Raw genomic sequence first — 24,503 nt, 5'->3', positions numbered from 1 at the left:
GCTCTACATGGATTCCACTCACTAGAGGCAGCAAGAGTGCGAAACTCAATGGAATAATCCGTTATGGACCGTTCACCTGGCATAAGGAAGCCAGGGCCCTAGAAGCCTCCCCACCAAAAACTGAACGGTCAAAAACCCGAATCATCTCCTTTTAAAGTTCTGGAATTTGTTAGAGCAATCAGCCCTTGCCTCCCAGATAGCTGTGCCCCATTCTCGAGCCCGGCCAGTAAGGAGTGAAATGACGTAAGCAACTCGAGCTCTCTCTCTAGAGTATGTGTTGGGTTGGAGAGAGAACACAATCTCACACTGCGTGAGAAAGGAGCGGCACTCAGTGGGCTGCCCGGAGTAGCAAGGTGGGTTATTAACCCTAGGTTCTGGAGACTCGGCAGGCCAGGAAGTAACAGGTGGCACGAGACGTAGCAGTTCAACCCTACTCTGGAACTGTCCAGAGAGGTCGGAAACCTGAGCGGCCAGGTTCTCCACGGCATGGCGAGCAGCAGACAATTCCTGCTCGTGTCTGCCGAGCATGGCTCCTTGGATCTTGACGGCAGTGTAAACAGCGTTCTGAAGTCGCTGGGTCCATTCCTTGGTCGGGATTCCTTCTGTCATGCAGGTGAAAGAGGACCCAAACGCGACTTAACAGAAACAGAGTTTATTAATGTTCAAAACGGAATAACTGAAATCCTCTAGATTTGTAGAGGGGAAAACAACTGGAGAAGCGGCCACAGACTGCAGGTCGCCTTGGTGGCGCAGGCCGTAGTTCGACTGAGACACCTGCTCACACGCAGCGTCTGATGAAGGCACAAAACACGACAGGACAGGGTGATACACAATCACGGCAAAAACACGACAGGACAGGGCGAAACGCAATCACAGCATGGTGAATACAATACAAGGAACCGACGGAACAGGAACGGATCACAAAGGAATAAATAGGGAGTCTAATCAGGGGAAAGGATCGGGAACAGGTGTGGGAAGACTAAATGATGATTAGGGGAATAGGAACAGCTGGGAGCAGGAACGGAACGACAGAGAGAAGAGAGAGCGAGAGAGTGAGAGAGGGAGGGGGAGAGAGAAGGATAGAACCAAACAAGACCAGCAGAGGGAAACGAATAGCATGGGGAGCACAGGGACAAGACATGACAATAAATGACAAACATGACAATACCCTGTTTTGTGCTGCTACCATGTTGTCACGTTGTGTAGCTGCCATGCTATCGTCTTAGGTCTTTATGTAGTGTTGTGTCGTCTCTCGTCTTGATGTGTGTTTTGTTCTATATTTTTAAATCCCAGCCTGTCCCCGCAGAAGGCCTTTTGGTAGGCCGTCACTGTAAATAATAATTTGTTCTTAACTGACTTGCCTAGTTATTAAAGGTTAAATAAAAGGTTGTAGAAAGATCAAGGATGATCAATGGAAACCTGTTTTCGCTTTGTCATTATGGGTAGATTGATGAGGGAAAACGCTTTAAAAATATATATATTTTAGAATAAGGCTGTAACGTAACAAAATGTGGAAAAAGTCAAGGGGTCTGAATACTTTCCAATTGCACTGTATGTATTTATTGTCAATTAACCAATTACACATATCTACTTTGTTTTACAATAAATAAGAATGTCTTAGTTGTAGCTATGAAAACACTATGTAAGCCTGTGCACCAACATCTATAAAAATAGGTGCACTTTTGGGGTAACGTATGCTGATATTTGCATAGCAGTGCATAAGGTGCTGTGAACATTAAGCAAAGCTATTAGTTAAGTTCGGAATGTTACCATACAGTGATGTTGTCTAACCACCATTCAAATTACCCATAGCAGCAGGATCAGCCATCATAACCATTATGCACCAATAGCTTACAGTTTGAGGCAGATAAAAACTTCAAATAGAATAGAGGCTATAGCTCAGTCAAAAATAGCTATGTTTTTGAGGACACAATCTCTCTGTTTAGATTCAAATACCATACAGGCACTTGTACCTGCTGTTGGCTACCTGAAAAAAATATTGTGCAATACTGCAAGAAAACTTTAAATGTTTCACTGCTTAACAGTGATATTAACATCAAGATAAAGCTGATACTTACAGTGAGGGGGAAAAGTATTTGATCCCCTGCTGATTTTGTATGTTTGCCCACTGACAAAGAAATTATCAGTCTATAATTTTAATGGTAGGTTTATTTGAACAGTGAGAGACAGAATAACAACAAAAAATCCAGAAAAACACATGTCAAAAATGTTATGAATTGATTTGCATTTTAAATGAGGGAAATACGTATTTGATACCCTCCGCAAAACATGACTTAGTACTTGGTGGCAAAACCCTGGTTTGCAATCACAGAGGTTAGACGTCTCTTGTAGTTGGCCACCAGGTTTGCACACATCTCAGGAGGGATTTTGTCCCACTCCTTTGCAGATCTTCTCCAAGTCATTAAGGTTGAGGCTGACGTTTGGCTCGAACCTTCAGCTCCCTCCACAGATTTTCTATGGGATTAAGGTCTGGAGACTGGCTAGGCCACTCCAGGACCTTAATGTGCTTCTTCTTGAGGAACTCCTTTGTTGCCTTGGCCGTGTGTTTTGGGTCATTGTCATGCTGGAATACCCATCCACGACCCATTTTCAATGCCCTGGCTGAGGGAAGGAGGTTCTCACCCAAGATTTGACGGTACATGGCCCGTCCATCGTCCCTTTGATGCGGTGAAGTTGTCCTGTCCACTTAGCAGAAAAACACCCCCAAAGCATGTTTTTACCTCCATGTTTTGACGGTGGCCATGGTGTTCTTGGGGTCATAGGCAGCATTCCTCCTCCTTCAAACACAGCAAGTTGAGTTGATGCCAAATAGCTCCATTTTGGTCTCATCTGACTACAACACTTTCACCCAGTTGTCTGAATCATTCAGATGTTCATTGGCAAACTTCAGACGGTCATGTATATGTGCTTTCTTGAGCAGGGGGACCTTGCAGAAACTCCTTCACGGCGTAGTGTGTTACCAATTGTTTTCTTGGTGACTATGGTCCCAGCTGCCTTGAGATCATTGACAAGATCCTCCCGTGTAGTTCTGGGCTGATTCCTCATTGTTCTCATGATCATTGCAAATCCACGAGGTGAGATCTTGCATGGAGCCCCAGGCCGAGGGAGATTGACAGTTCTTTTGTGTTTCTTCCATTTGTGAAAAATCGCACCAACTGTTGTCACCTTCTCACCAAGCTGCTTGGCAATGGTCTTGTAGCCCATTCCAGCCTTGTGTAGGTCTACAATCTTGTCCCTGACACCCTTGGAGAGCTCTTTGGTCTTGGCCATGGTGGAGAGTTTGGAATATGATTGATTGCTTCAGTGGACAGGTGTCTTTTATACAGGTAACAAACTGAGATTAGGAGCACTCCCTTTAAGAGTATGCTCCTAATCTCAGCTCGTTATCTGTATAAAAGACACCTGGGAGCCAGAAATCTTTCTGATTGAGAGGGGGTCAAATACTTATTTCCCTCATTAAAATGCAAATCAATTCATAACATTTTTGACATGTGTTTTTCTGGATTTTTTTGTTGTTATTCTGTCTCTCACTGTTCAAATAAACCTACCATTAAAATTATAGACGGATCATTTCTTTGTCAGTGGGCAAAAGAACAAAATCAGCAGGGGATTAACTACTTTTCCCCCTCACTGTATCTAAGGAAAGGTGAATGTCTGGCTTTGTGTTCAGATGTTAAATAGACTTTGTAAAAATACTTGAAAAGCTTGAAAGAACATAGCAGAGGTCCCTATCAACAAATTCCCAAGAGTATTATAGCAAGAAGCCCTAGTTAGGTAGAAAGGGGGGGACATTGGGTGGCAGGTAGCCTAGTGTTTAGAGCATTGGACTAGTAACCGGAAGTTTGCAAGATCAAAACCCTGAGCTGACAAGGTAAAAATCTGTAATTCTGCCCCTGAACAAGGCAGTTATAACCCACTGTTCCTAACCGTCATTGAAAATAAGAATTTGTTCTTAACTGACTTGCCTAAAATAAAAGGTGAAAAAAAAAAAGAGTGCCATTTCTATACAGGAGTTTGCATAATTTTATGCAGAGCAGTACCCTTCAAGTAGATTCCTATGTGTACATGTTGAGACACATATTTAAATAGTGAAATCTCATGTACAACAATACATACATTGGAAAGGAAGTGTTTGCAAATGACAGACAATAACATGATTCCTGGCCCTCTTCATGAGAGACACAGCATAATGAAAAAAACATCAATCCAAACATTTGGATATTTGAGCTGGAAAGACTGTTGAAGACTATTGTGTTGTTGTGGTCATTTCTTTCAAGCGTCCTCTCAATGTGACACCATATTATAGTAGATTCAAACTCAGCACCGTAAACAGTACGGTTTCATAATTTCAACATGTCATCAAAACAAGACGATTTATGTGTAGACCCAGAGGCATGGTTTCGATTGGTCTATGTCAGTGCTGTGGAATGCAGGACCTTAACTGTCCAGACTTAGATTTTTAAGTCTTCCTTACACTAAACGGTCATAAAGGTGCAGAGGATGTTCTTTCATGACTCACAAATGGTCATGGATGCACCATTAGAATGTCCCTCCTTACCACAGGGAGAACACAAGCCCCCTTACATTGAAATCAATTGTACATCGGTTAACCTACATGGATATAAAAATAAAACAGTATGCATCGGTAATGGATGCAATAAAATAGTTGGTTTCATTTTTCACTGCGTTTGTTTAGAGGATTGGTTATGTATTCCTCCTGGTAAGTGTACTGTATGCACTCAGTCTATTCAGCGTGTGGGTTCCTGAGAGAAGTAGTGCTTGCTGTGGTTTTGTCCGACTGTTGGCTCCCTGGCAGCTGTGACTGTGTCTCTGAAATCACCGGCCTGACTTAAGCGACATACCCACCACTCTCTTCTTGGCTTGGTAGAAATCTGCAGACACCAAACAATGTTTTATTAGCATTTGACTCGGTGTTCAAAACTTAATTGAAGTAAACCAGCAGTTCAACCCTAACAACTTATAAACCCTCCCCCCAAAATATCCCCTACCCAAAAAACATCCCCTACATCCACCCACCACACCAATCCTCCTACCTGTGAGGTTGGTCTGTTTTCTCTTCAGTTTGTTCTCGTTCTTGTCTTGCGGTTTCTCCAGGTTCTGGAGGTTGGCTCTGTACTTCTCAGGGGTGCAAGGGATGTTTTCCTTACCACGGTGCCATGGCCCCGCTCTGACTCTCCCTGTGGATGCTGCCGGCCCTCTGATCTTCTGTGCCTCCCCCTGACTCAACAGGCAGGGCAGGTAGAGGAGAGGCACCTTGGTGCCCGGTACCTCTTCCCACTGGAAGTCTCCCCCAGCCAGAGGCTTATCTGACAGGAAGTCGAAGCCCCAGCGGCGACAGGCGTCCTCCAGGTCTCTGCGCAGGGTGTCCTGGTACTCCTGCTGCAGCTGCTCACGGTCAACAGGGCCAAACAGGTTCTGCCTGGCAGGACTTTTCCCCAGAGAGATCAGGATGCGCTTACGACTGGCCATGGTTGTTCTGGTTCTAGATTGCAGGGGACACAGGGAGAGGATAGCATGGTTAGTTGACTGGGCACATAGAGCACAGCAAGAGGATAGTGGTCTGAGCCGCTGTCCAGGAAACAGTGACGTCATCAGTAAGATCATGTGAAAAGAAGTCATATCAAATGTATACACAGGATGTACTTTGAGTATGTCACACTATTGAGTCCCCTTCTTGAGTCTACTACAGAATAGCAAAACTATCTAAAAGCACTGAAGTGGTAAAAAAAACAAAAATCATGCAATGTTCCACTGCAACCAATCAGATACTTCTCTGAACATAGGTAAAGATGATAGCAAGAATGTATGTAAGACCAAGACTGTTTCTCACAGATTTAAACCTCAACTATTAAACTAACATAATGAAATTATCTTAATCACCCTATCACCAAAAACCATCAAACCAAAACAAATGAGTAAATGGCATCCTATAATTTGATATTCCAATATAAATTCAAAACCAACTATCAAACCATAATCACTTAAACAATACTAAATGTAACAAGTTGTATAGCCTACCACAACCAATAAAGAACTTACCATTTATGCACAAGTAAAACTCTCTCTCAAAAAAAATTGTAACTTACTTCATATGTGTAACTGAGGAACTGGACTGTGTATTGAGAACGCTGCAGTTGTATTTAACAGCCATCAGACAGTGATTCACAAAGCCTTCCTATTTTCCTGATCTAGTACATGTCTGGGCAAAGCTCTATGGACATGTAGAGACAAGTCCTGAACATCAACCCGTATGACTGTAGTACAATAACTACAAGGCACCAGTGTTCATCCATAATTTAAGAAAAACATATTTCATGTAATTACATAACTAGTCTGAATGTACCACTACTATCAACTGACACTATTGTCATGTTTCATAATTTTCTATCTATTTCCCTGTCAGACAATGGTTAAATAGGGGTTCAGGTGTGTTGAGTGTCAAATCCCAGCCCTCATATTCTTGCTCTATGACCACAGAGCACTCTCATGGTAAAGAACCTTCCCTTGCAATAACAAAGTCTACCCTAAGGGAAGCAGAGGCTTCTATTACTCCCTTAGGAGATAATTACACAAGCCGTATTTATGGAACTGTAAGCTAAATGTATACATTTTTGACAAGGAACCACATTCTTTACCATTCATTGCCATGCAAGAAAAATCAGTTCTATTATATTTTTTTTACACATACAGAGTTGCAAATGTATTATTTCCTTGAAGTGCATAATATGTAGGAAATGGGGGAAGATGGGATCACGGATATCTCCTACAATTACTCAATTGTAGGAGATATCCGGGATGGGGCCCTTTGAGACATGCAGGGGGAACTTTGCCAGATCAAACTGGAAGTAGATCTGGTACAGTCAGTCAAGTTATTTACACACAATTTCACTCAAAGCAAACTCAACCCCATCCCACAACATCCTCATGAGTTGGACTTTTCTGTTCTCATTTTGTTTTTAAAAAACCTGGGAGAGAAAATCATATCCCAAGGAGCTCCAAACTGCTGAGAAATCACCTGACAGGGTAGGCAGTCACACATGGGCAAGGCTGCAGAACACACTGGCCTGAAGTCATTACATGAGACATGTCTGAGAATTTGAAGGCATGCCCCATGACTAAGACATCAGTATAGTTAGAAGTTACATTACAAATCAGATTTAAGGCCTAGGCCTGTTTTTACATAACTAGACTCTGGGCGAGACATTAAAATCCCTGTATTATCCATTATCACATTACTGGGCATTTCTGTTATAAGTACTCAAAATCAAAAATACACTTTTCAAAATGTTAACTTATGTGAAGTGAACATATCAAACTGGGAGTTGAGTATGGGGTCGATGTGGGTCTAATCTTACAGTATCTTCATGATACCATGGCTGATGTCATTCAAAACAATACAAACAGAGTTAACTAGCTACAGTAAACGAATAGTCTACAAAAAAATGGTAAATATATGGAAACGTGACAGGAGAAACCCTTATTTCCTCTTTTCACGCAAAGAGCTCTCCGTTGACATCACTGAAAGGGGCGGATTCGAGTAAGTGGCGGGAGAAATACAGCAGACGCACATGACTTCAGAACCTGCCCACTTACTACTACACCCCACGTGAATCTGAAAATCGTTTGAACCCGTAACTGAGGAAATCAATACACACGGTTTCCAGTGGACAGATGTTGTTGACCCAGTGAAAAATGACAAAAATGTATGACTAATAAGCAAACACATTGTATCATTGACAAAAACGTATCTTATCAAACCATAGCCACCAACAGCAAGGTTAACTGTGAGGATGATTACAACTTGCATTCGTTCAGTTGTATGAAATAATACATTTCCATTGGTCTATAGCCTACAAATCGACAGGCCTTTTCAATTTACATTTAAAAAAAATAGCATGCATAGATATTTTAAGATTTTACTTACTAGCCGTCAGGCAAAGGTCCCTTTTTAGGTTTATGCGGGTTACTTTTTGAAGATCAAATGAAACAAACGACGTTAGCCAACGTTAAGTAAACTTTTTCTTAGCATACCAATTTTCTCAAAACGAAATCCTTGTTACACAACTAAATCAACTCAAACCCTCACGGATGGCTGCTTCTCTTTGCTCGATACCTTTCTCAGTGTTCTAGTGATGCAGAAGTGGGGTTTTATAGTAGAGAATGATAGAGGCCTCTAGTGGCCAAATGGCAAGTTTAACATCGGCAGCACCTTCCCCCATGCTTCAGCCATTTTAAAGTAGTCAAAGGCTGCGGTTCAGACTTATAAAAGACACACCCTCGTCCACTTTATTTATTTAATTTAACTAGGCACGTCAGTTAAGAACAAATTCTTATTTACAATGACGGCCTACAAAAAGGCCTCCTGCGGGACGGGGCTCGGATTAAAATATAAATATAGGACAAAAGAGGCAACACAACACTACATAAAGAGAGACCTAACACAACATAGCAAGGCAGCAACACATTACAATAACATGGTAGCGGCACAAAACATGGTACAAAAATTATTGTGCATAGACAACAGCACAAAGGGCAAGAAGGTAGAGACAACGATTCATCACGCAAAGCAGCCACAACTGTCAGGAAGAGTGTCCATGATTGAGTCTTTGAATGAAGAGATTGAGATGAAACTGTCCAGTTTTTATGCCCCTTGGGGGAATCCCCTTCACCATCTTGGCGGGCGGTTCAAATGATGAGACAAGCATGGTAAATTTGCAACGTAAGCCCCTCATCTTTAGTCGAATTTGTGAGTGTACTGTACAATTATCTTCACTTCGGGGCCTGAAACTCCTATTAATTCAATTCGCGACGATTGTACAACCGCTAAGAAAAGTCCGCCAAAATGTAACGTCAATGTCAATAGAGTCAACATACAAGTGTAAGTAAAAACGAATGTAAATAAATGAGAAATATGCTACCAATGCACATTACGGCACAAACACGTCTCGTAAAAGTAATGATGTTTTTGTTTGGTTAGCTTTTGGAAATTGTATAAATAAAACATGTTCCTTCTTCAGAAGTTCCAGCTAGGCAGGCTAACGTTATTTAGCTAGCTACCATACAGTGGGCGAATATTAATAATGATATATTTAATGTAAGTAGACATGCAATCATAATTGACTGTAGCGCATATAAAGCACTCACACGCTACCGGTGGCTGAAAACACAATCATCGCGTTGAACGATTGACGAATTTTTGGGAACGGGCGGTCCATTTAAAAATCTGTCCTTCCGTCCTTCCCTGCAAGTGTATACTCGTCAGACGTCATGATATGACAACAGAAGTGTACACTTAATTTGATGTCTGAGGGGATATGGTGTTTCTTTTAAGTGTTTTGACTGCAACCAAAGTAGTCAAATGGGTGGGGATTCATATGGGCCTCAATAGCGCTGCCCATGTTGTCATAGACGCTATAATGGCTGAGATCTAAAAATGAGTTTGGTTTTCACAAATTCGGGGGGAATGATCAGTGTTGCCAACTATTTTTCAGTGAGAATCGCATCTGGTTGCTTGATTTGGCGTTCGAAGTCGCTAGATGACCCAAATGCTGATCACACCGCCCGCGTCGGGTTCGCGAGCATTGCGAAAATACATTTAGAAATACATGTGGGTCATTCTATGAAAATGGTGCCTTTTTGAACAGCCAACTTTTACAAATAGTAATTCTTAAAAATAAAAAAAATCTTAGTCAGATAATAGTTAACCCCTTAACATTATAAATCAACATACATTACAGTTTGACATATTTATATTTTTTACCACATGACATAAAATGCTTGTGCTGTCTTTTTGTCACTGGTGTTACCTATATTTTAGATGACAATTCAGGCTTTCTGGAATCTAATTTCTGTTTTTCATTTTCATATATAATGAAAGACAGAAAATGTTAAAGATAATATTAAGAAATTGTTTGGATTAGTAATAATTTACTTTAAACATGCATCTGTAAAGTTCTATTGTCTGACACTTTTCCATTTATACTATAGTTTGTGTTGTAACATTAGAAATAGAGGTTGAGTCATCAAAATCGAATGATCATATCCTTAAAATGTTTACTAATGAATATAGCAACAGTTAGGTAGATACAAAAACCATATTTAATTAAATTGGGCAACTGATGCCAGATCACCAATATGCATACAGTATAATACCAATGACGTACCTTGTCAGCTCAGGGATTTGAACTTGCAACCTTCCGTTTACTAGTCCAACGCTCTAACCACTAGGCTACCCAGATATGTTTGTCTCTGCCATGTTATTGTGTCGTGTCCATCTCTTATCATCTCTGAGCCAATCTCCATTGCTTTCTAGCTACTGACAGCTTCTTTACTTGTAGCCAGTTCACATCTGCCACTTTCACACAGTCAGGTGCTCCTCCAAGTAATTCCAGATACTGTTGCAAATTTGAACTGATCTTTTGTTCAGTGGCTCTGGCATCAGACAGACAATCTGGTCATCCCCATACCAGTTGATATCATCTCTTGGGCTTGGCCAGTAGAACTTGTTGACACCATTTTTGTGCATGCACTTGACTTTGACATTATGTTCTTCAACCTCCAGTATAATGCCAGGGTATGGTTGTTCATTGTAGTTCACGATACACCATTGTCCCTGGGGTGAGACTTGATGACATCTGGGCGAAGTGGAGGTTTATACTTTTCCAACTTCTCTTCCAACTCCTGACGTTTTCTTCTGCCTAACTGTGCTTCTCTCCTGCGCACTCTCCGCCCTTGGATTCATTGTCTGTAAAGATGTAATATATAATTTGATTTGATTTCCAGTGTAAGATGCATGCAACATAGTACAAACATTAAATCCTACTCTGTCACGCCTATCCACAAAACTACGTAGCTTGTTAAAACAGTATATATCAATTCTCGTGCTATGTGACAAATATTATGTAGGCCTACTTAAAGGGATAGTTCATCTGAATTACGAAATTACATATTGGTTTCCTTACCGTGTAAGCAGTCTATGGACAAGGTATGACAGCAATCAATGCTTTGGTTTTGTGCCACAAATGTAAAAGATTTAGCATTTGAAACTGTGGCCAGATAAACAAAAGCATGGCTTGCTGTCATACCTTGTCCACGTGGACCCCACTTCACCATAGTTTTTCTACGCTTTATTCACCTCCGTGGCCTCTTAAGAGAGGCGACGCTCGCCGCCGACCTCGGACTGGGGACCCTAGCCACGGGTCCTGAATGGACGGGAGATTCCGGCAGCACCGGACGGATGGGAGATTCTGGCAGCACCAGACGGACAGGAGACTCCGGCAGCTCCGGAGTGAAGCAAGATTCTGGCATCGCTGGCATGACAGGCGATTCTGGCAGCTCCTGGCTGACTGACGGCTCTGGCAGCTCCTGGCTGACTGGTGGCTCTGGCAGCTCCTGGCTGACTGGCGGCGCTGGCAGCTCCTGGCTGACTGGCAGCTCCTGGCTGACTGGCGGCTCTGGCAGCTCCTGGCTGACCGGCGGCTCTGGCAACTCCTGACTGACCGGCGGCTCTGGCAGCTCCTGACTGGCGTGCGGCTCTGGCAGCTCCTGACTGGCGGGCGGCTCTGGCAGCTCCTGAGTGGCGGCCGGCTCTGGCAGTTTCTGACTGGTGGGCGGCTCTGGCAGCTCCTGAGGCGGGCGACTCTGGCAGCTCAGGACAGACGGGAGACTCTGGCAGCTCAGGACAGACGGGAGACTCTGGCAGCTCAGGACAGATGGGATACTCTGGCAGCGCTGGGCAGGAGGAAGGCTCTGGCAGCGCTGGACAGGCGGGAGCACCTGTAGGGAGGAGACGGAGAGACAGCCTGGTGCGGGGGGCTGCCACCGGAGGGCTGGTGCGTGGAGGCGGCACCAGATAGACCGGACCATGGAGGCGCACTGGAGGTCTCGAGCACCGAGCCTGCCCAACCCTACCTGGCTGAATGCTCCCCGTAGCCAGGCCAGTGCGGCGAAGTGGAATAGCCCGCACTGGGCTGTGCTGGCGAACCGGGGACACCATGCGTAGGGCTGGTGCCATGTACACCGGCCCGGGGAGACACACTGGAGACCAGATGCGCTGAGCCGGCTTCATGGCACCTGGCTCGATGCCCACTCTAGCCCAGCCGATACGAGGTGCTGCAATGTACCGCACCGGGCTATGCACACACACCGGGGACACTGTGCGCCTCACGGCATAACATGGTGCCTGCCCGGTCCATCTCTCTCCACGGTAAGCATGGGGAGTTGGCTCAGGTCTCCTACCTGACTTAGCCACACACCCCATGTGCCCCCCCCAAAACATTTTTGGGGCTGCCTCTCGGGCTTCCAACCACGCCGCCGTGCTGCCTCCTCATACCACCGCCTCTCGGCTTTCGCTGCCTCCAGCTCAGCCTGGGGGCGGCGATATTCTCCAGCCTGTGCCCAGGGTCCCTTGCCGTCCAGAATCTCCTCCCATGTCCAGGAGTCCTGCGATCGCTGCTGCTGCTGCCCGTTACCACGCTGCTTGGTCCTTTGGTGGTGGGTGTTTCTGTAACGGCTGTCGTCGGTGGAAGAAGGTGAGGACCAAGGTGCAGCGTGGTAAGTGTTCATGATTTTTAATAATCATCAAAACGGAACACTGAATAACAAATCAACAAAGAAACAACTGAAACAGTTCTGTCTGGTGCAGACACACAAAGACTGAAAACAAAGGAACTAAGGTCAGAATGTAACACCATCATTTTTGGCACCCTTGATAAAGATGAGTAAAAATGACTGTAAAATAAATAATTTAAATACTGAGCTATATTGCATGCTAAAAATTATTATTTTATATTAACACAATTGCTCAGAGAAAGAGATTTTGTGTAACATTGAATTTAAAAAACTCAAAAAGATAGGGGTCACAATTATTAGCACCTGTTTCAGTTCTCCAGCACTCTCCCCCTTGCGAGGATAACAACACAGCCTTTTTCAAACTGTTTTATGGGTTTGGAGAACACATGGGGAGGGATCTTAGACCATTCTTCCATTAAGAATATTTCCAGATCCTTGATATCCTTTGTTTATGAAATGCCCTCTTCAATTCAAACCACAGGTTTTCAATGGGGTTCAAATCTGGAAACTGAGGTTGCCATTGCAAAATGTAGATTTTGTGGTTAATTAACTTTTTATTTGTGGATTTTGATGTGTGCTTGGGGTTATTGTCTTGCTGGAAGATCCACTTGCGGCCAAGTGTCAGCCTCCGAGCAGAGGCAACCAGGTTCTTGGTAAAGTTGATGAAAATGTCCAGGTACTTGTCGTTGATGTTGTTGACTTTAACAAGGGCCACAGAACCAATGGAAGCAAAATAGCCCCCATAACATCAAAGATGTACCACCATATTTTACCACAGGCATATGCTTCTGTTTTTCAATGCCAAACCCAACACTGGTGTGCGTGGCCAAAGAGCTCAATTTACAGGTTGTCTGACCAAAGCACTGCCTGGAGTTTGGATTGGAACTGGTGCTATGGTCAGATGACATGAAAATAGAGCTCTTTGGCCAAATAAACATTACATTTTGGTATCTATGATGTACAATGTGTTCTCCATCACTTCAGACTTCCAGGTGGCTATTCTTAAAAATTGACAGTTTTTATAATAATGTATTGCACAAATGACTAGGCCACTTGGTCAAGTTATCATGAATGTTATCATGAATGGGTTAAACACTTACAACTCCACTAAATTCACATGATTTCGTAACAAAACTCTGAAACATAACTCTTTATGGACTCCCAGAAAGCCTGTAATACACTCCTGCTTTGTAATAATGGAGGGATTTCAACACAAGAACTTTGAACGTAACCACCAACTTTATGTATACACTATATACCTCTTGGGGATATCATTCAAAAACATAATGTTAACTTTCACTGCTATGCAGGTGACACGCAGCTGTACATTTTGATGAAACATGGTGAAGCCCCAAAATTGCCCTCACTGGAAGCCTGTTTTTCAGACATAAGGAAGTGGATGGCTGCAAACTTTCTACTTTTAAACTTGGACAAAACAGAGATGCTTGTTCTAGGTAACAAGAAACAAAAAGCTCTTCTGTTGTATCTGACAATTAATCTTGATGGTTGTACAGTCGTCTCAAATAAAACTGTGAAGGACCTCGGCATTACTCTGGACCCTGATCTCTCTTTTGACGAACATATCAAGACTGTTTCAAGGACAGCTTTTTTCCATCTACGTAACATTGCAGAAATCAGACATTTTCTGTCCAAAAATTATGCAGAAAAATTAATCCATGCTTTTGTCACTTCTAGTTTAGACTACTGCAATTCTCTACTTTCCGGCTACCAGGATAAAGCACTAAATAAACTTCAGTTAGTGCTAAATGTGGCTGCTAGAATCCTGACTAGAACCCAAAAAATTGATTATATTACTCCAGTGCTAGCCTCTCTACACTGGTTTCCTGTTAAGGCAAGGGCTGATGTCAAGTTGCTAATGCTAACCTACAAAGAATGACATGGGCTTGCTCCTACCTATCTTTCCGATCTGGTCCTGCCGTACATACCTACACGGACTATACGGTCACAAGACGCAGGCCTCCTAATTGTCCCTAAATTTCTAAGCAAACAGCTGGAGGCAGGGCTTTCTCCTATAGAGCTCAATTTTTATGGAATGGTCTGCCTACCCATGTGAGAGACGCAGACTCGGTCTCAACCTTTAAGTCTTTATTGAAGACTCATCTCTTCAGTAGGTCCTATGATTGCGTGTAGTCTGGCCCAGGAGTGTGAAGGTGAACTGAAAGGCACTGGAGTAACGAACCACCCTTGCTGTCTCTGCCTGGCCGGTTCCTCTCTCTCAACTGGGATTCTCTGCCTCTCACCCTATTACAGGGGCTGAGTCACTGGCTTACTGGTGCTCTTCCATGCCATCCCTAGGAGGGGTGCGTCACTTGAGTGGGTTAAGTCACTGATGTGATCTTCCCGTCTGGGTTGGTGCCCCTCTCAGGTTGTGCCATGGCGGAGATTTTTGTGGGCTATATTCGGCCTTGTCTCAGGATGGTAAGTTGGTGGTCGAAGATGTCCCTCTAGTGGTGTGGGGGCTGTGCTTTGGCAAAATGGGTGGGGTTGTATCCTGGCTGTTTTGCCCTGTCTGGAGGTATCATCGGATGGGGCCACAGTGTCTCCTGACCCCTCCTGTCTCAGCCTCCAGTATTTATGCTGCAGTAGTTTGTGTCGGGGGGCTAGGGTCAGTCTGTTATATCTGGAGTATTTCTCCGGTCTTATCCGGTGTCCTGTGTGAATTTAAGTATGCTCTCTAATTCTCTCTTTCTTTCTCTCTCTGAGGACCTGAGCCCTAGGACCATGTCTCAGGACTACCTGGCATGATGACTCTTTGCTGTCCCCAGTCCTCCTGGCCGTGCTGCTGCTCCAGTTTCAACTGTTCTGCCTGCGGCTATGGAACCCTGACCTGTTCACCAGACCTGCTGTTTCCAACTCTCTAGAGACAGTGGAAGCGGTAGAGATACTCTCAATGATTGGTTATGAAAAGCCAACTGACATTTACTCCTGAGGTGCTGACCTGTTGCACTCTTGACAACTGTGATTATTTGACCATGCTGGTCATTTATGAACATTTAAACATCTTGGCCATGTTGTTATAATCTCCACCCGGCACAGCCAGAAGAGGACTGGCCACCCCTCATAGCCTGGTTCCTCTCTAGGTTTCGGCCTTTCTATGGAGTTTTTCCCTAGCCACCATGCTTCTACACCTGCATTGCTTGCTGTTTGGGGGTTTTAGGCTGGGTTTCTATAAAACACTTTTGAGATATCAGCTGATATAAGATGGGCTATATAAATACATTTGATATATTATTTATATTCCAGACTCCGGTCCGGAATCCAATTTCCTGCAGTTCTATCCATTTTGCTATGGGGTTTTGTACTGTGTATTTACAGTAAACTGTATTCTCGACATAGTTCATCCTAATATGCAGTATATGAATGGTGTGTATAGACGGTATGTGAATAGACAAGGTTTGTATAGCAGTAGTTATATAGGATGAGCCATGACTAGAATACAGTATACAAAACATTAAGAACACCATCCCATTGAGTTGCGCGCACCCCCCCCCCCCCATTACAGCCTCAATCGGGGACTGGACTCTACAAGGTGTCTAGTGTTCCACAGGGATACTGGCCCATGTTGACACCAATGCTTCCCACTGCTGTCAAGTTGATTGGATGTCCTTTGGGTGGTGGACTATTCTTGATACACAGAGAAAACTGTTGAGCGTGAAAAACCCATCAGCATTGCAGTTCTTGACACACAAACTAGTGCGCCTGGAACCTAATACCATACCCTACCCTGTTCAAAGGCCCTTAAATCTGGTCTTGCCCATTTACCCTCTAAATGACACATAAGCAATCCTCATCTCAAGGCTTAAAATATATTTTACCTGTCTCCACCCCTTCATCTACACCGTTTGAAGTGGACTTTACAACTGGCATCAATAAGGGATCATAGCTTTCACCATTATTCACCTGGTCAGTATTTCATGGAAAGAGCATGTTTTGTACAATCAGTGTATGTGCAACTAGAGGCCATAAAGGCGAGCAGAAATGTATGCAATACAACAGTAAACTATTGTGGTGCATACAAAGAGCAACGGTTGTTCTAACAATGTTTGCTCAATTGTCTCATGTTTTCAGACCTCAAATTAAGGTTCACATAGCACATCAAATATACAGTAAGCACTGCCTAATGTCATGATGATGCTCAGCATTTCCCATTGATTTATGATTGAATAGTAGTCAGCGTTTTTCTTCTCTCTAGTTGCTTCAGGATGTCAACATGAGACCACCTTTGAGTTCAGTTTCATATTTTAGAATGAATCATTAATGAAAAAACTGCCACACAAGAAATGTAAGAAGCCTTTTTACAACTAGTTTAATTCAGAGAACATAAGTAGTACAAATATCAAGGAAAAGAAAAACAGTGGGCTATTGTAGTCAAAATAAGGGTGCCGTTATTTGCAAAGACAAACCTTTACCAACAGGAACTGGAAGAATAGTGGAAGTCCTAGAGGTCAATAGAAAACATATCGGTATATCAACCGACAATAGGATAGCTGACCATAGCCTTCCACCACATCCAGACACACTAATCTTGCTGACATGGAACATGACTTGAGCACTAGACTATTTAGAATGGTGTGTTCCCGTGAGCTGGTACTCATGGACAAATAGAGAACGCTTATAATGATTGATGAAATGGAATACTGCTTGTGGACAACTACGGTATGTCTTGGCATTAACAGGACTAACAACCATTTTAGTCATGCGTTACACCTGCATACCAACTTATTTACAAAATACAGAGGAATTGGATACCTTACATGTCACAGAGAAGCAAAAACGAAACCGCTAAAATATCCGTAAAAAAAAAAAAAAGTTCATTCATCTTCTTCGCCGTCAAACTCGACTGCCATGCATTTCCTTACTTTCTCTCCGTAGACCTGGAGCGGCTGCGAGGGGAAAAACAGTTAAGCCAGAGTGTTAATATAAACTTACCCTGGAGCATTCATGCACTTCCTCAGAAAGATGTTACACCATTGGCCTGTTACTGTTCCTTAAAAGCCACAACTAAAGTGGTTTCACTGTTGCTAAGATAATATTTTTTTGCTGTCTGTTAAACCCCCCCCCCCCCTGCTTACCTCCTTGATCGGGAAAATGATCTTGAGGGTTTGTGGTTCCTGTCCCGGGACAAAGATCTCTCCCTCTTCCTGTCTCTGGAGAGAGACCTGCATACAGAAGGAAAAAGAGAATTAACCAAATCAACCTGAATTTTACAGAGGCCCCTGTTGACAATGACAAGAGGATCTAATCATTGACAAGTTAGGAAAGCTGTGCTGGGTTGTGGTGTGTTAAGAGATCAAATACTTGTCAGAACCATACACAAGGTTCAAAATTGGGTCATTCAGTCCATGCTTCCATGAAAAGTAATCTGCCTTAATCTTACTTGCCCACAGTACGGCTGTTAACTTTTAGAATCTCTTATGGCTGTCAACATACCTGCTTCGGCTGCGGCTGAAGCTCCTCCTACGTGGGGATCTGGGGAGGGAGGAATAAGAGGATGTTAAAAGCAGAGTATGATACATTGGTGGCCCATTGATTCCAAACCCATCCAACCCCCAAATTACCCTGAACTCTACAGTCCCCACCAAAAACTGCCCCTCTGGGGGAACCAAGTTAATGTCTATTACACCCCCCCCCCCCCAAAAGGGATGGGAATGGGTGACTGCAGATAAGGCATTTGTAATCTGAAATTCAGTCATCGCCTCCCATAAAAGGCCATGGTTAGTTAATACTGCCAGCTGAGTGAATGACAAAAAAATGCTCCAGAAAGAGAAGTGCAATTATACCAAATGGGAAGGGGTAAGAAAATGGAGGGTTGTAACATAATTAATGAGCAAAAATTGGGTAAGAATGCTCTCAATGCTGCAGTAAATTCAAGGCTACATATTGAGCACAAGTGCAAAGCACACACAAGATGGGACCACTGCGACCTAAACCAGGGAAAGCACTGATCAGAAAAGCTCCTTTGAACAATTAGAAAGACCTTCACAGATTAATAATTAATGGTTTCTCAAAAATGTTCATTCCCCTTTAAATCAACGGATTACAGTAATGAGGGAGAAATATCAATCCTGTTTGATTCAAATAAAAAAGGATAACCTTTTTTAAAGCAGCTTTCTCTTCACTTTTAAATTTGTAATCAGCAGTGTACTGTATGAAGCAGGTAAAACTTACTAGTCGTTTGGTTTTCAACAAGCTAGAAATGACGAAGGGGAGGTAGACTGTAGGCCGGGTAGGCAGATTTGGCTGAAAAGGACTGGCCAGATGCTGCGAGGTGATTAGTTGGCTGGTGGATGGGGGCTGGCTGTGGATTTTTCCTGCTTTTATTGGTTAGCCGAGGGCTGCTGCTGGTAGGTTGCAGTGTAGACATTTGGGGACGTAAAACGCTGATTGGTCGGGAATGTGAGGAGGGCCGCTGCCGATTGGGTTAAAGTTGGAGGAGGAAGAGGCTGAGAACTGCATGCGCAGGAACCAATGGGCTGGTGCAACCTGACGACTGGCCATGTGACACGACATCAGCCAAGCTGATTGGGGCACGCTGGTCAATGGTCACATGATGCTGAAAGAGGACTAGTTGACTGACTCAGAGGGTGGTGAGAAGAGGCATGGTGATGACTCTGTAACGGGGTTCATTTTTATTAATATAAATGGTCAATAGAAAAAGCAACCTCAAATTGTAACAAAAACAACCAACCTAGCATCATTAAGCTTCCCTCCCACCCGGTTCATAGTGAGGTACTGGTTTGAAATATGAATCACCTACTTCCAAAACACGTTCAGTGCTTCAGGTAACAGTGAAAAGCTTGCAAGCCAAATTTAGAGAAAATGTGGTAGAGAAAACACAAATGTACTTATCACTTAAACTTGGCTTACAAATCAGCACACTTCACTTCACACTGTACCCACCCCCTGGATCTAAAGTACCCCGGAAGTCATTAAACAATGATAATGAAGATGAAAACTGCATGCCTTCAGCACCACATTACACTAACCACTGTAAAAGGGGTTATCAAACACTAGGTGCTAAACTATCAATATGGTGCAGCGAAACAGGAGATGCAGTTTGGAAAGAGGACAGGAACAAAACAAGTAGATTAACTAGTAAAAGGGACAGAAAGGGATTAGTAGTCTGTTGGGCATTGCTATCATAAAGCCCTGTATGGGAGATGGGTTACCTGCGCCTGGCGGGCGGGCTACCACGACGCCCACGATGGTCATCTCGAGGACGTCGGCTCCACGATGGAGGAGGACCCCGGTTGCGGGTGCGTTTCTCACCATTGGACAGCTCCACCCGCACACGGGAACCACTTAATGTCCTGTGCAGAGCAATACAGTGTTACCGCAGAGCATGCTGTTAAACAGTCACCAAAACATTATGTCATGCATGGCCTTGTTTCACCCCCTTTCAGGAAGTTAAATGGAGGCAAGTGGCAACAAAAATGAATAGGCAGTCCTTCCAAATATCAGAGTGGAAACAAATATCTCCAAGTAAACTAGGCTCTGTCATTAAGTTATTTTATACCAGAGTATAAAGCACATGTGGATCATTTGAATTCAGATGGACAAACCAGAAAAGCTACTTCAAACAGTTCTGGAACACACCTCTGAAATGATCTGCATTTATTTTTGTCAAATTATCAAGTGTATTGGCATGCAAATGATGCAAGGAACAAAAACGTGAAAAATGACCTCAATTTCCTGATTCTATCATTCAGTTATTTTTACACCAGAGGAACTTGTTCTTAATGTAAATGTAATGTTCTTAGGTTTTACCTTCCATCAAGTTCTCTCACTGCGTCGGTTGCATCCCTTGGATCTTCAAATTCCACAAAAGCAAAGCCTGGGGGGTTCCTAGCTACCCAGACACTGCGAAGTGGCCCATAATAGCCGAATGACCGCTCCAGCTCTGTCTTATTGCCATTGTTCCCCAGGTTTCCCACGTAGACCTTGCAGTCGAGAGGGCAATCTCGGTGCATGGCTGGATCTTAAAAAGAATATTAAACAGCATGTATGTTTTGCTTTCTAGGAATCATTATTCAAAAGGCAGCCTATCAGCAAATTTACTTAAGTTTAAAGGCATGCACCTGTAAAAAGAACCTGGGGCTCAATTGCATTCAGATAGACATGAACCAGAAAAGCTACTTCAAGCAGTTCTGGAACACACACCTCTAATTATGTGAATTGTATTGGCATGCAAGGAACAAAAATGTAAGTAAATTACCTCCCATTTCAACAGGCCTCAATTTTCAAAAGAAAAATTGATATTCCGCAAACGTGAATGAGAAACTGAAAGAAGATTTGTCCATTTAGATTTTCATGTCGTACACATTTCACACAACAACAATGTATATTCAAGTAGGCCAATAGTCTGTTCAAAACACCTAGATAAAAATAGTCCTCCACATACAATTAAACCCAGATTCAAACAGCCAGGTGTGTTTATAACAATCATTATGGTTGAATTTGAGGTAGGCAACAATAGGGCATAAATAAAGCCAGTGGTGTGGAAATGCATTGCGAGATTTCTTATTTCCGTGAAATCGCTAATTGGTTCTGCAATAACAAACTATAATAACAGGGTAAAACTACTAACTAACGTTAGTAAACGTCAATCACACCTCCAGCCTTTGTTCACATACGTTACTACGCAAAATGGAAGAAGGGGCCTTGCTGAGATAACCATAACCCTCAACATTTGCTGGCTCCCTCCCCAGTCCCTGTACTGACTAGTTCACCATTTGCACATGCCATGGCTACGTGTGAGAGAGTATAATTGCATAGAGTACAATTGCAAATGAACTGCAACATAATCAGTTACTTGCTGCGATACAGTTGGGTCTAGCCATTTCAGCTACTCGTTAGCTAACGTTAGCTACCTGAGAAACAAATGGCTAACTTGGGCCAGCTAGCTAATATGAATACAAGAGAAAGTTCGAATAACTATCAAAGAAACAATATTAACTGCTAAATAGAAATACGTGTCACATTTTGTATTATTTAGAGGTTATTTACCGTAACGTATTTTAAAACAAACACTGATAGTCGATTCGTTTCCCGTCCTTCGTCCAACCGCCTGTCTGTATCTGCAAGCTACAATAAAATGGAGACCGGAAATCTTTATGGATCGTGTGTACTATCTATCCGTCTTACGTAACTGACGGATATGACCTACTGATCAACTTTTTGACCTCAATCCCTCTGCCTCCCTTCACATTTTCGTTAATATCGTCTGTGGATATGGATATTGGGACGATGGGATATGTTGATTTACGGTATTGGTTCCACCCTGAGCTGTTTGGGGTTTCCACTAGTTATCACAGCGTTTTAGTCTTAATTTAAGGTTAGGCATAATGTTAGTAGTTTGGTAAACGTTAAGGTTAGGTTTAGATTAAAATTTTAAGAAGATCAATTGTAGAAATATGCAGGGTTTATGACTTTGTGGTTGTGGTAATTTGTGATTACCCCTGCATGGCCTTCTCCCCCATTGTTTAGTTCGCTTTCTCTGGTGAGATACATCCAGCCTCTTGCGAAGGACATTTACGAACCCAATACTTATTTTCCACCATAATTTGTAAATACATTCATTAAAAATCCTACAATGTGATTTTCTGGATTTTTTCTCTCTCATTTTGTCTGTCATAGTTGAAGTGTACCTATGATGAAAATTACAGGCCTCTCTCATCTTTTTAAGTGGGAGAACTTGAACAATTGGTGGCTGACTAAATACTTTTTGCCCCACTGTATATCACGTTGTCAAGGCATATGAACTAACAGGTTATAGAGCAAACAACATAATTATCACAACACATAGGTTGTAATATGGTTTGTTTTTCCTGGCTTGGCTTCCCTGGAGGTTTTACCCACACACCACTACTGAAGATCAGCCAAATTATCATCCTACCTGACTTCCAAAGGAATATAAAGACACATGTACAGTAGGATGTGACCTGCAGGACTTTTTGTCACATTCAAGAATTAAAAGAACTTCACCCACAGGTCAATTACACATTAGAAAGATCAAAAGGCAAGTCTGTTTGTGACAGCCCTTTCACATTCCAGTTAGTATGCAAGCTGCATCTGCTGACTGCCTATACTAAACTGTAGGAATGGAAACGGATCCACACTGCTTCTTGACACACTCCTCGCTTAACCCGGAAGCCAGCCACACCAATGTGTTGGAGGACACACTGTCGAACTGACGACCGCAGTCAGCTTGCCGGCGCCCTGCCCAACACAAGGAGTTGCTTGAGCACGATGAGTCCTCTAACCCGGATGACGCTGGGTCAATTGTGAACCATATGGGTCTCTCGGTCACAGCCGAGCTCAGACGGATGATATGCCTATTTGTTCAGCACTTTTGAAATGGACAAAGACAAAATTCAGAACATGGGCCGTTCTTACAGTTTTCTCCCTGTACACCAAGTCAGAAACGTAGAATAAATAACTGGGGCATATAAGCAAACAATGAAAGCTTTTACAATATTTGCTGATGAGATCTCTCCAAATCTGGCTATAGGCTACATGTGCACCACCAAGTCAGAATAGTAGACCTATAGTCTAAGTTCTGAGGGGGAGAGGGAACTAATTCTTAGGGTGAGACACATGGGCTACTAACAGCTTACTACACAACATACACTAATGATTACTTTCTTAGCTAAAGTATACATATATCCCTGGCATATTACATAATTTATGTAGCAGAATACAAGACATGGGCCTATTTTTGGACTCACAGTTGTTGTGCTGTGCTCACTTGTGGGCAAACTTTGTCATCATCTGGATTTATGGTGCTTTCAAGACAACTAGGAACTAGTTGAATCACAAGAAGAGGTTGAATCACAAGAAAAAGACCCGAGTTGCTGACTTGGAAATCCAAGTTGGATGACCGTTCAAAGCTTATTTTCCCAGTTGGAGCTACTTTTTTCCTCCATGTTCCCAGATATCTTGAACGCACTGAAGTCTGAGATTCCCAGTTGTTTTGAACCTGGCAGAAGTCATGCTGTATTGATAGCATGGCCAATGTATTCAACCTTTTCTGGCCCATGGTGTTTTGTGTGAATGTGTATCCTTTCAAGCTTGGAAAACAGACCCTTTCAGACAGATATTTTAAATCGTTAAACCCAAACTTGGACCACACACCCTCTCCACCGAATAGCAGGCAGTGAAAGCAAAATAGTGATTGCTTTGCATCGCAGTTAGCCACTGATTCCTTCCAAACCACTCATGGTTGAATTTGCCATTTCCGACTGGTTGTGTAATGTTTATGTCCAATGGCCTATTATTAGCACTAATACGTTTTATCTATAATTTCTCTTCATATGACAAGGATTGAAAATAATTTGCCAGTAGATTGTCAACGTGATTCATGATGACTGCTTGTCTAGCTAGCTAGCTAAGATTTTGATATAAGTGATTTGACATCATTTTATCTGTGGCCAATGACCTTGAGCCTTCTTGGACGGGCACTTCTAGTGTAAATCTATGGCAGGACCCAAGGGGACTTGAATTGCCTAGTTCTCCCTGAAGACCTCCACAAGTCTGGTTCATCCTTGGGAGCAATTTCCAAACGTCTGAAGGTACCACATTCATCTGTACAAACAATAGTATGAACGTATAAACACCATGGGACCACTCATCCGTCATACCTCTCAGGAAGGAGACGTGCTCTGTCTCCTAGAGATGAACGTACTTTGGTGCGAAAATTGCAAATCAATCCCAGAACAACAGCAAAGGACCTTGTGAAGGTGCTGGAGGAAACAACCACAAAAGCATCTATATCCACAGTAAAACGATTCCTATATCGACATAACCTGAAAGGCCGCTCAGCAAGGAAGAAGCCACTGCTCCAAAACCGCCATAAAAAAGCCAGACTACGG

General features: G+C 43.0%; 2 protein-coding genes across 5 annotated transcripts; both read right to left on the bottom strand.

Annotated features, from left to right (window-relative positions):
- Window positions 1-3,527: 3,527 nt before the first annotated feature.
- On the bottom strand, window positions 3,528-9,287 carry cdkn1a (cyclin-dependent kinase inhibitor 1A). Of its 4 annotated transcripts, none has more exons than XM_046311772.1 (3): window positions 9,187-9,287; window positions 5,076-5,524; window positions 3,528-4,913 (listed from the first exon to the last, which is right to left on the bottom strand). In XM_046311772.1, exons 1-3 carry the CDS (start codon window positions 9,255-9,257, stop codon window positions 4,858-4,860), a joined length of 576 nt encoding a protein of 191 aa, XP_046167728.1. In that variant the 5' UTR covers window positions 9,258-9,287; the 3' UTR covers window positions 3,528-4,857. The 4 variants fall into 4 exon arrangements, with proteins under 4 accessions (XP_046167728.1, XP_046167730.1, XP_046167729.1 ...); XM_046311774.1 differs by lacking the exon at window positions 9,187-9,287 and adding an exon at window positions 7,967-8,281; XM_046311773.1 differs by lacking the exon at window positions 9,187-9,287 and adding an exon at window positions 6,129-6,207.
- A 7,635-nt stretch (window positions 9,288-16,922) lies between these two features.
- On the bottom strand, window positions 16,923-21,779 carry srsf3b (serine and arginine rich splicing factor 3b). The gene is made up of 7 exons (XM_046312201.1): window positions 21,640-21,779; window positions 20,849-20,913; window positions 20,401-20,611; window positions 19,803-19,943; window positions 18,064-18,102; window positions 17,706-17,792; window positions 16,923-17,516 (listed from the first exon to the last, which is right to left on the bottom strand). Exons 2-7 carry the CDS (start codon window positions 20,853-20,855, stop codon window positions 17,489-17,491), a joined length of 513 nt encoding a protein of 170 aa, XP_046168157.1. The 5' UTR covers window positions 20,856-20,913; window positions 21,640-21,779; the 3' UTR covers window positions 16,923-17,488.
- Window positions 21,780-24,503: the final 2,724 nt, after the last annotated feature.

The sequence above is a fragment of the Oncorhynchus gorbuscha genome, linkage group LG18 (assembly GCF_021184085.1).
Source record: "Oncorhynchus gorbuscha isolate QuinsamMale2020 ecotype Even-year linkage group LG18, OgorEven_v1.0, whole genome shotgun sequence".
In the NCBI taxonomy this organism is placed as follows: Eukaryota; Metazoa; Chordata; class Actinopteri; order Salmoniformes; family Salmonidae; genus Oncorhynchus; species Oncorhynchus gorbuscha.
The sequence above is the reverse complement of the archived record's forward strand: the minus strand, read 5'-3'. Positions and strand labels throughout refer to the sequence as shown.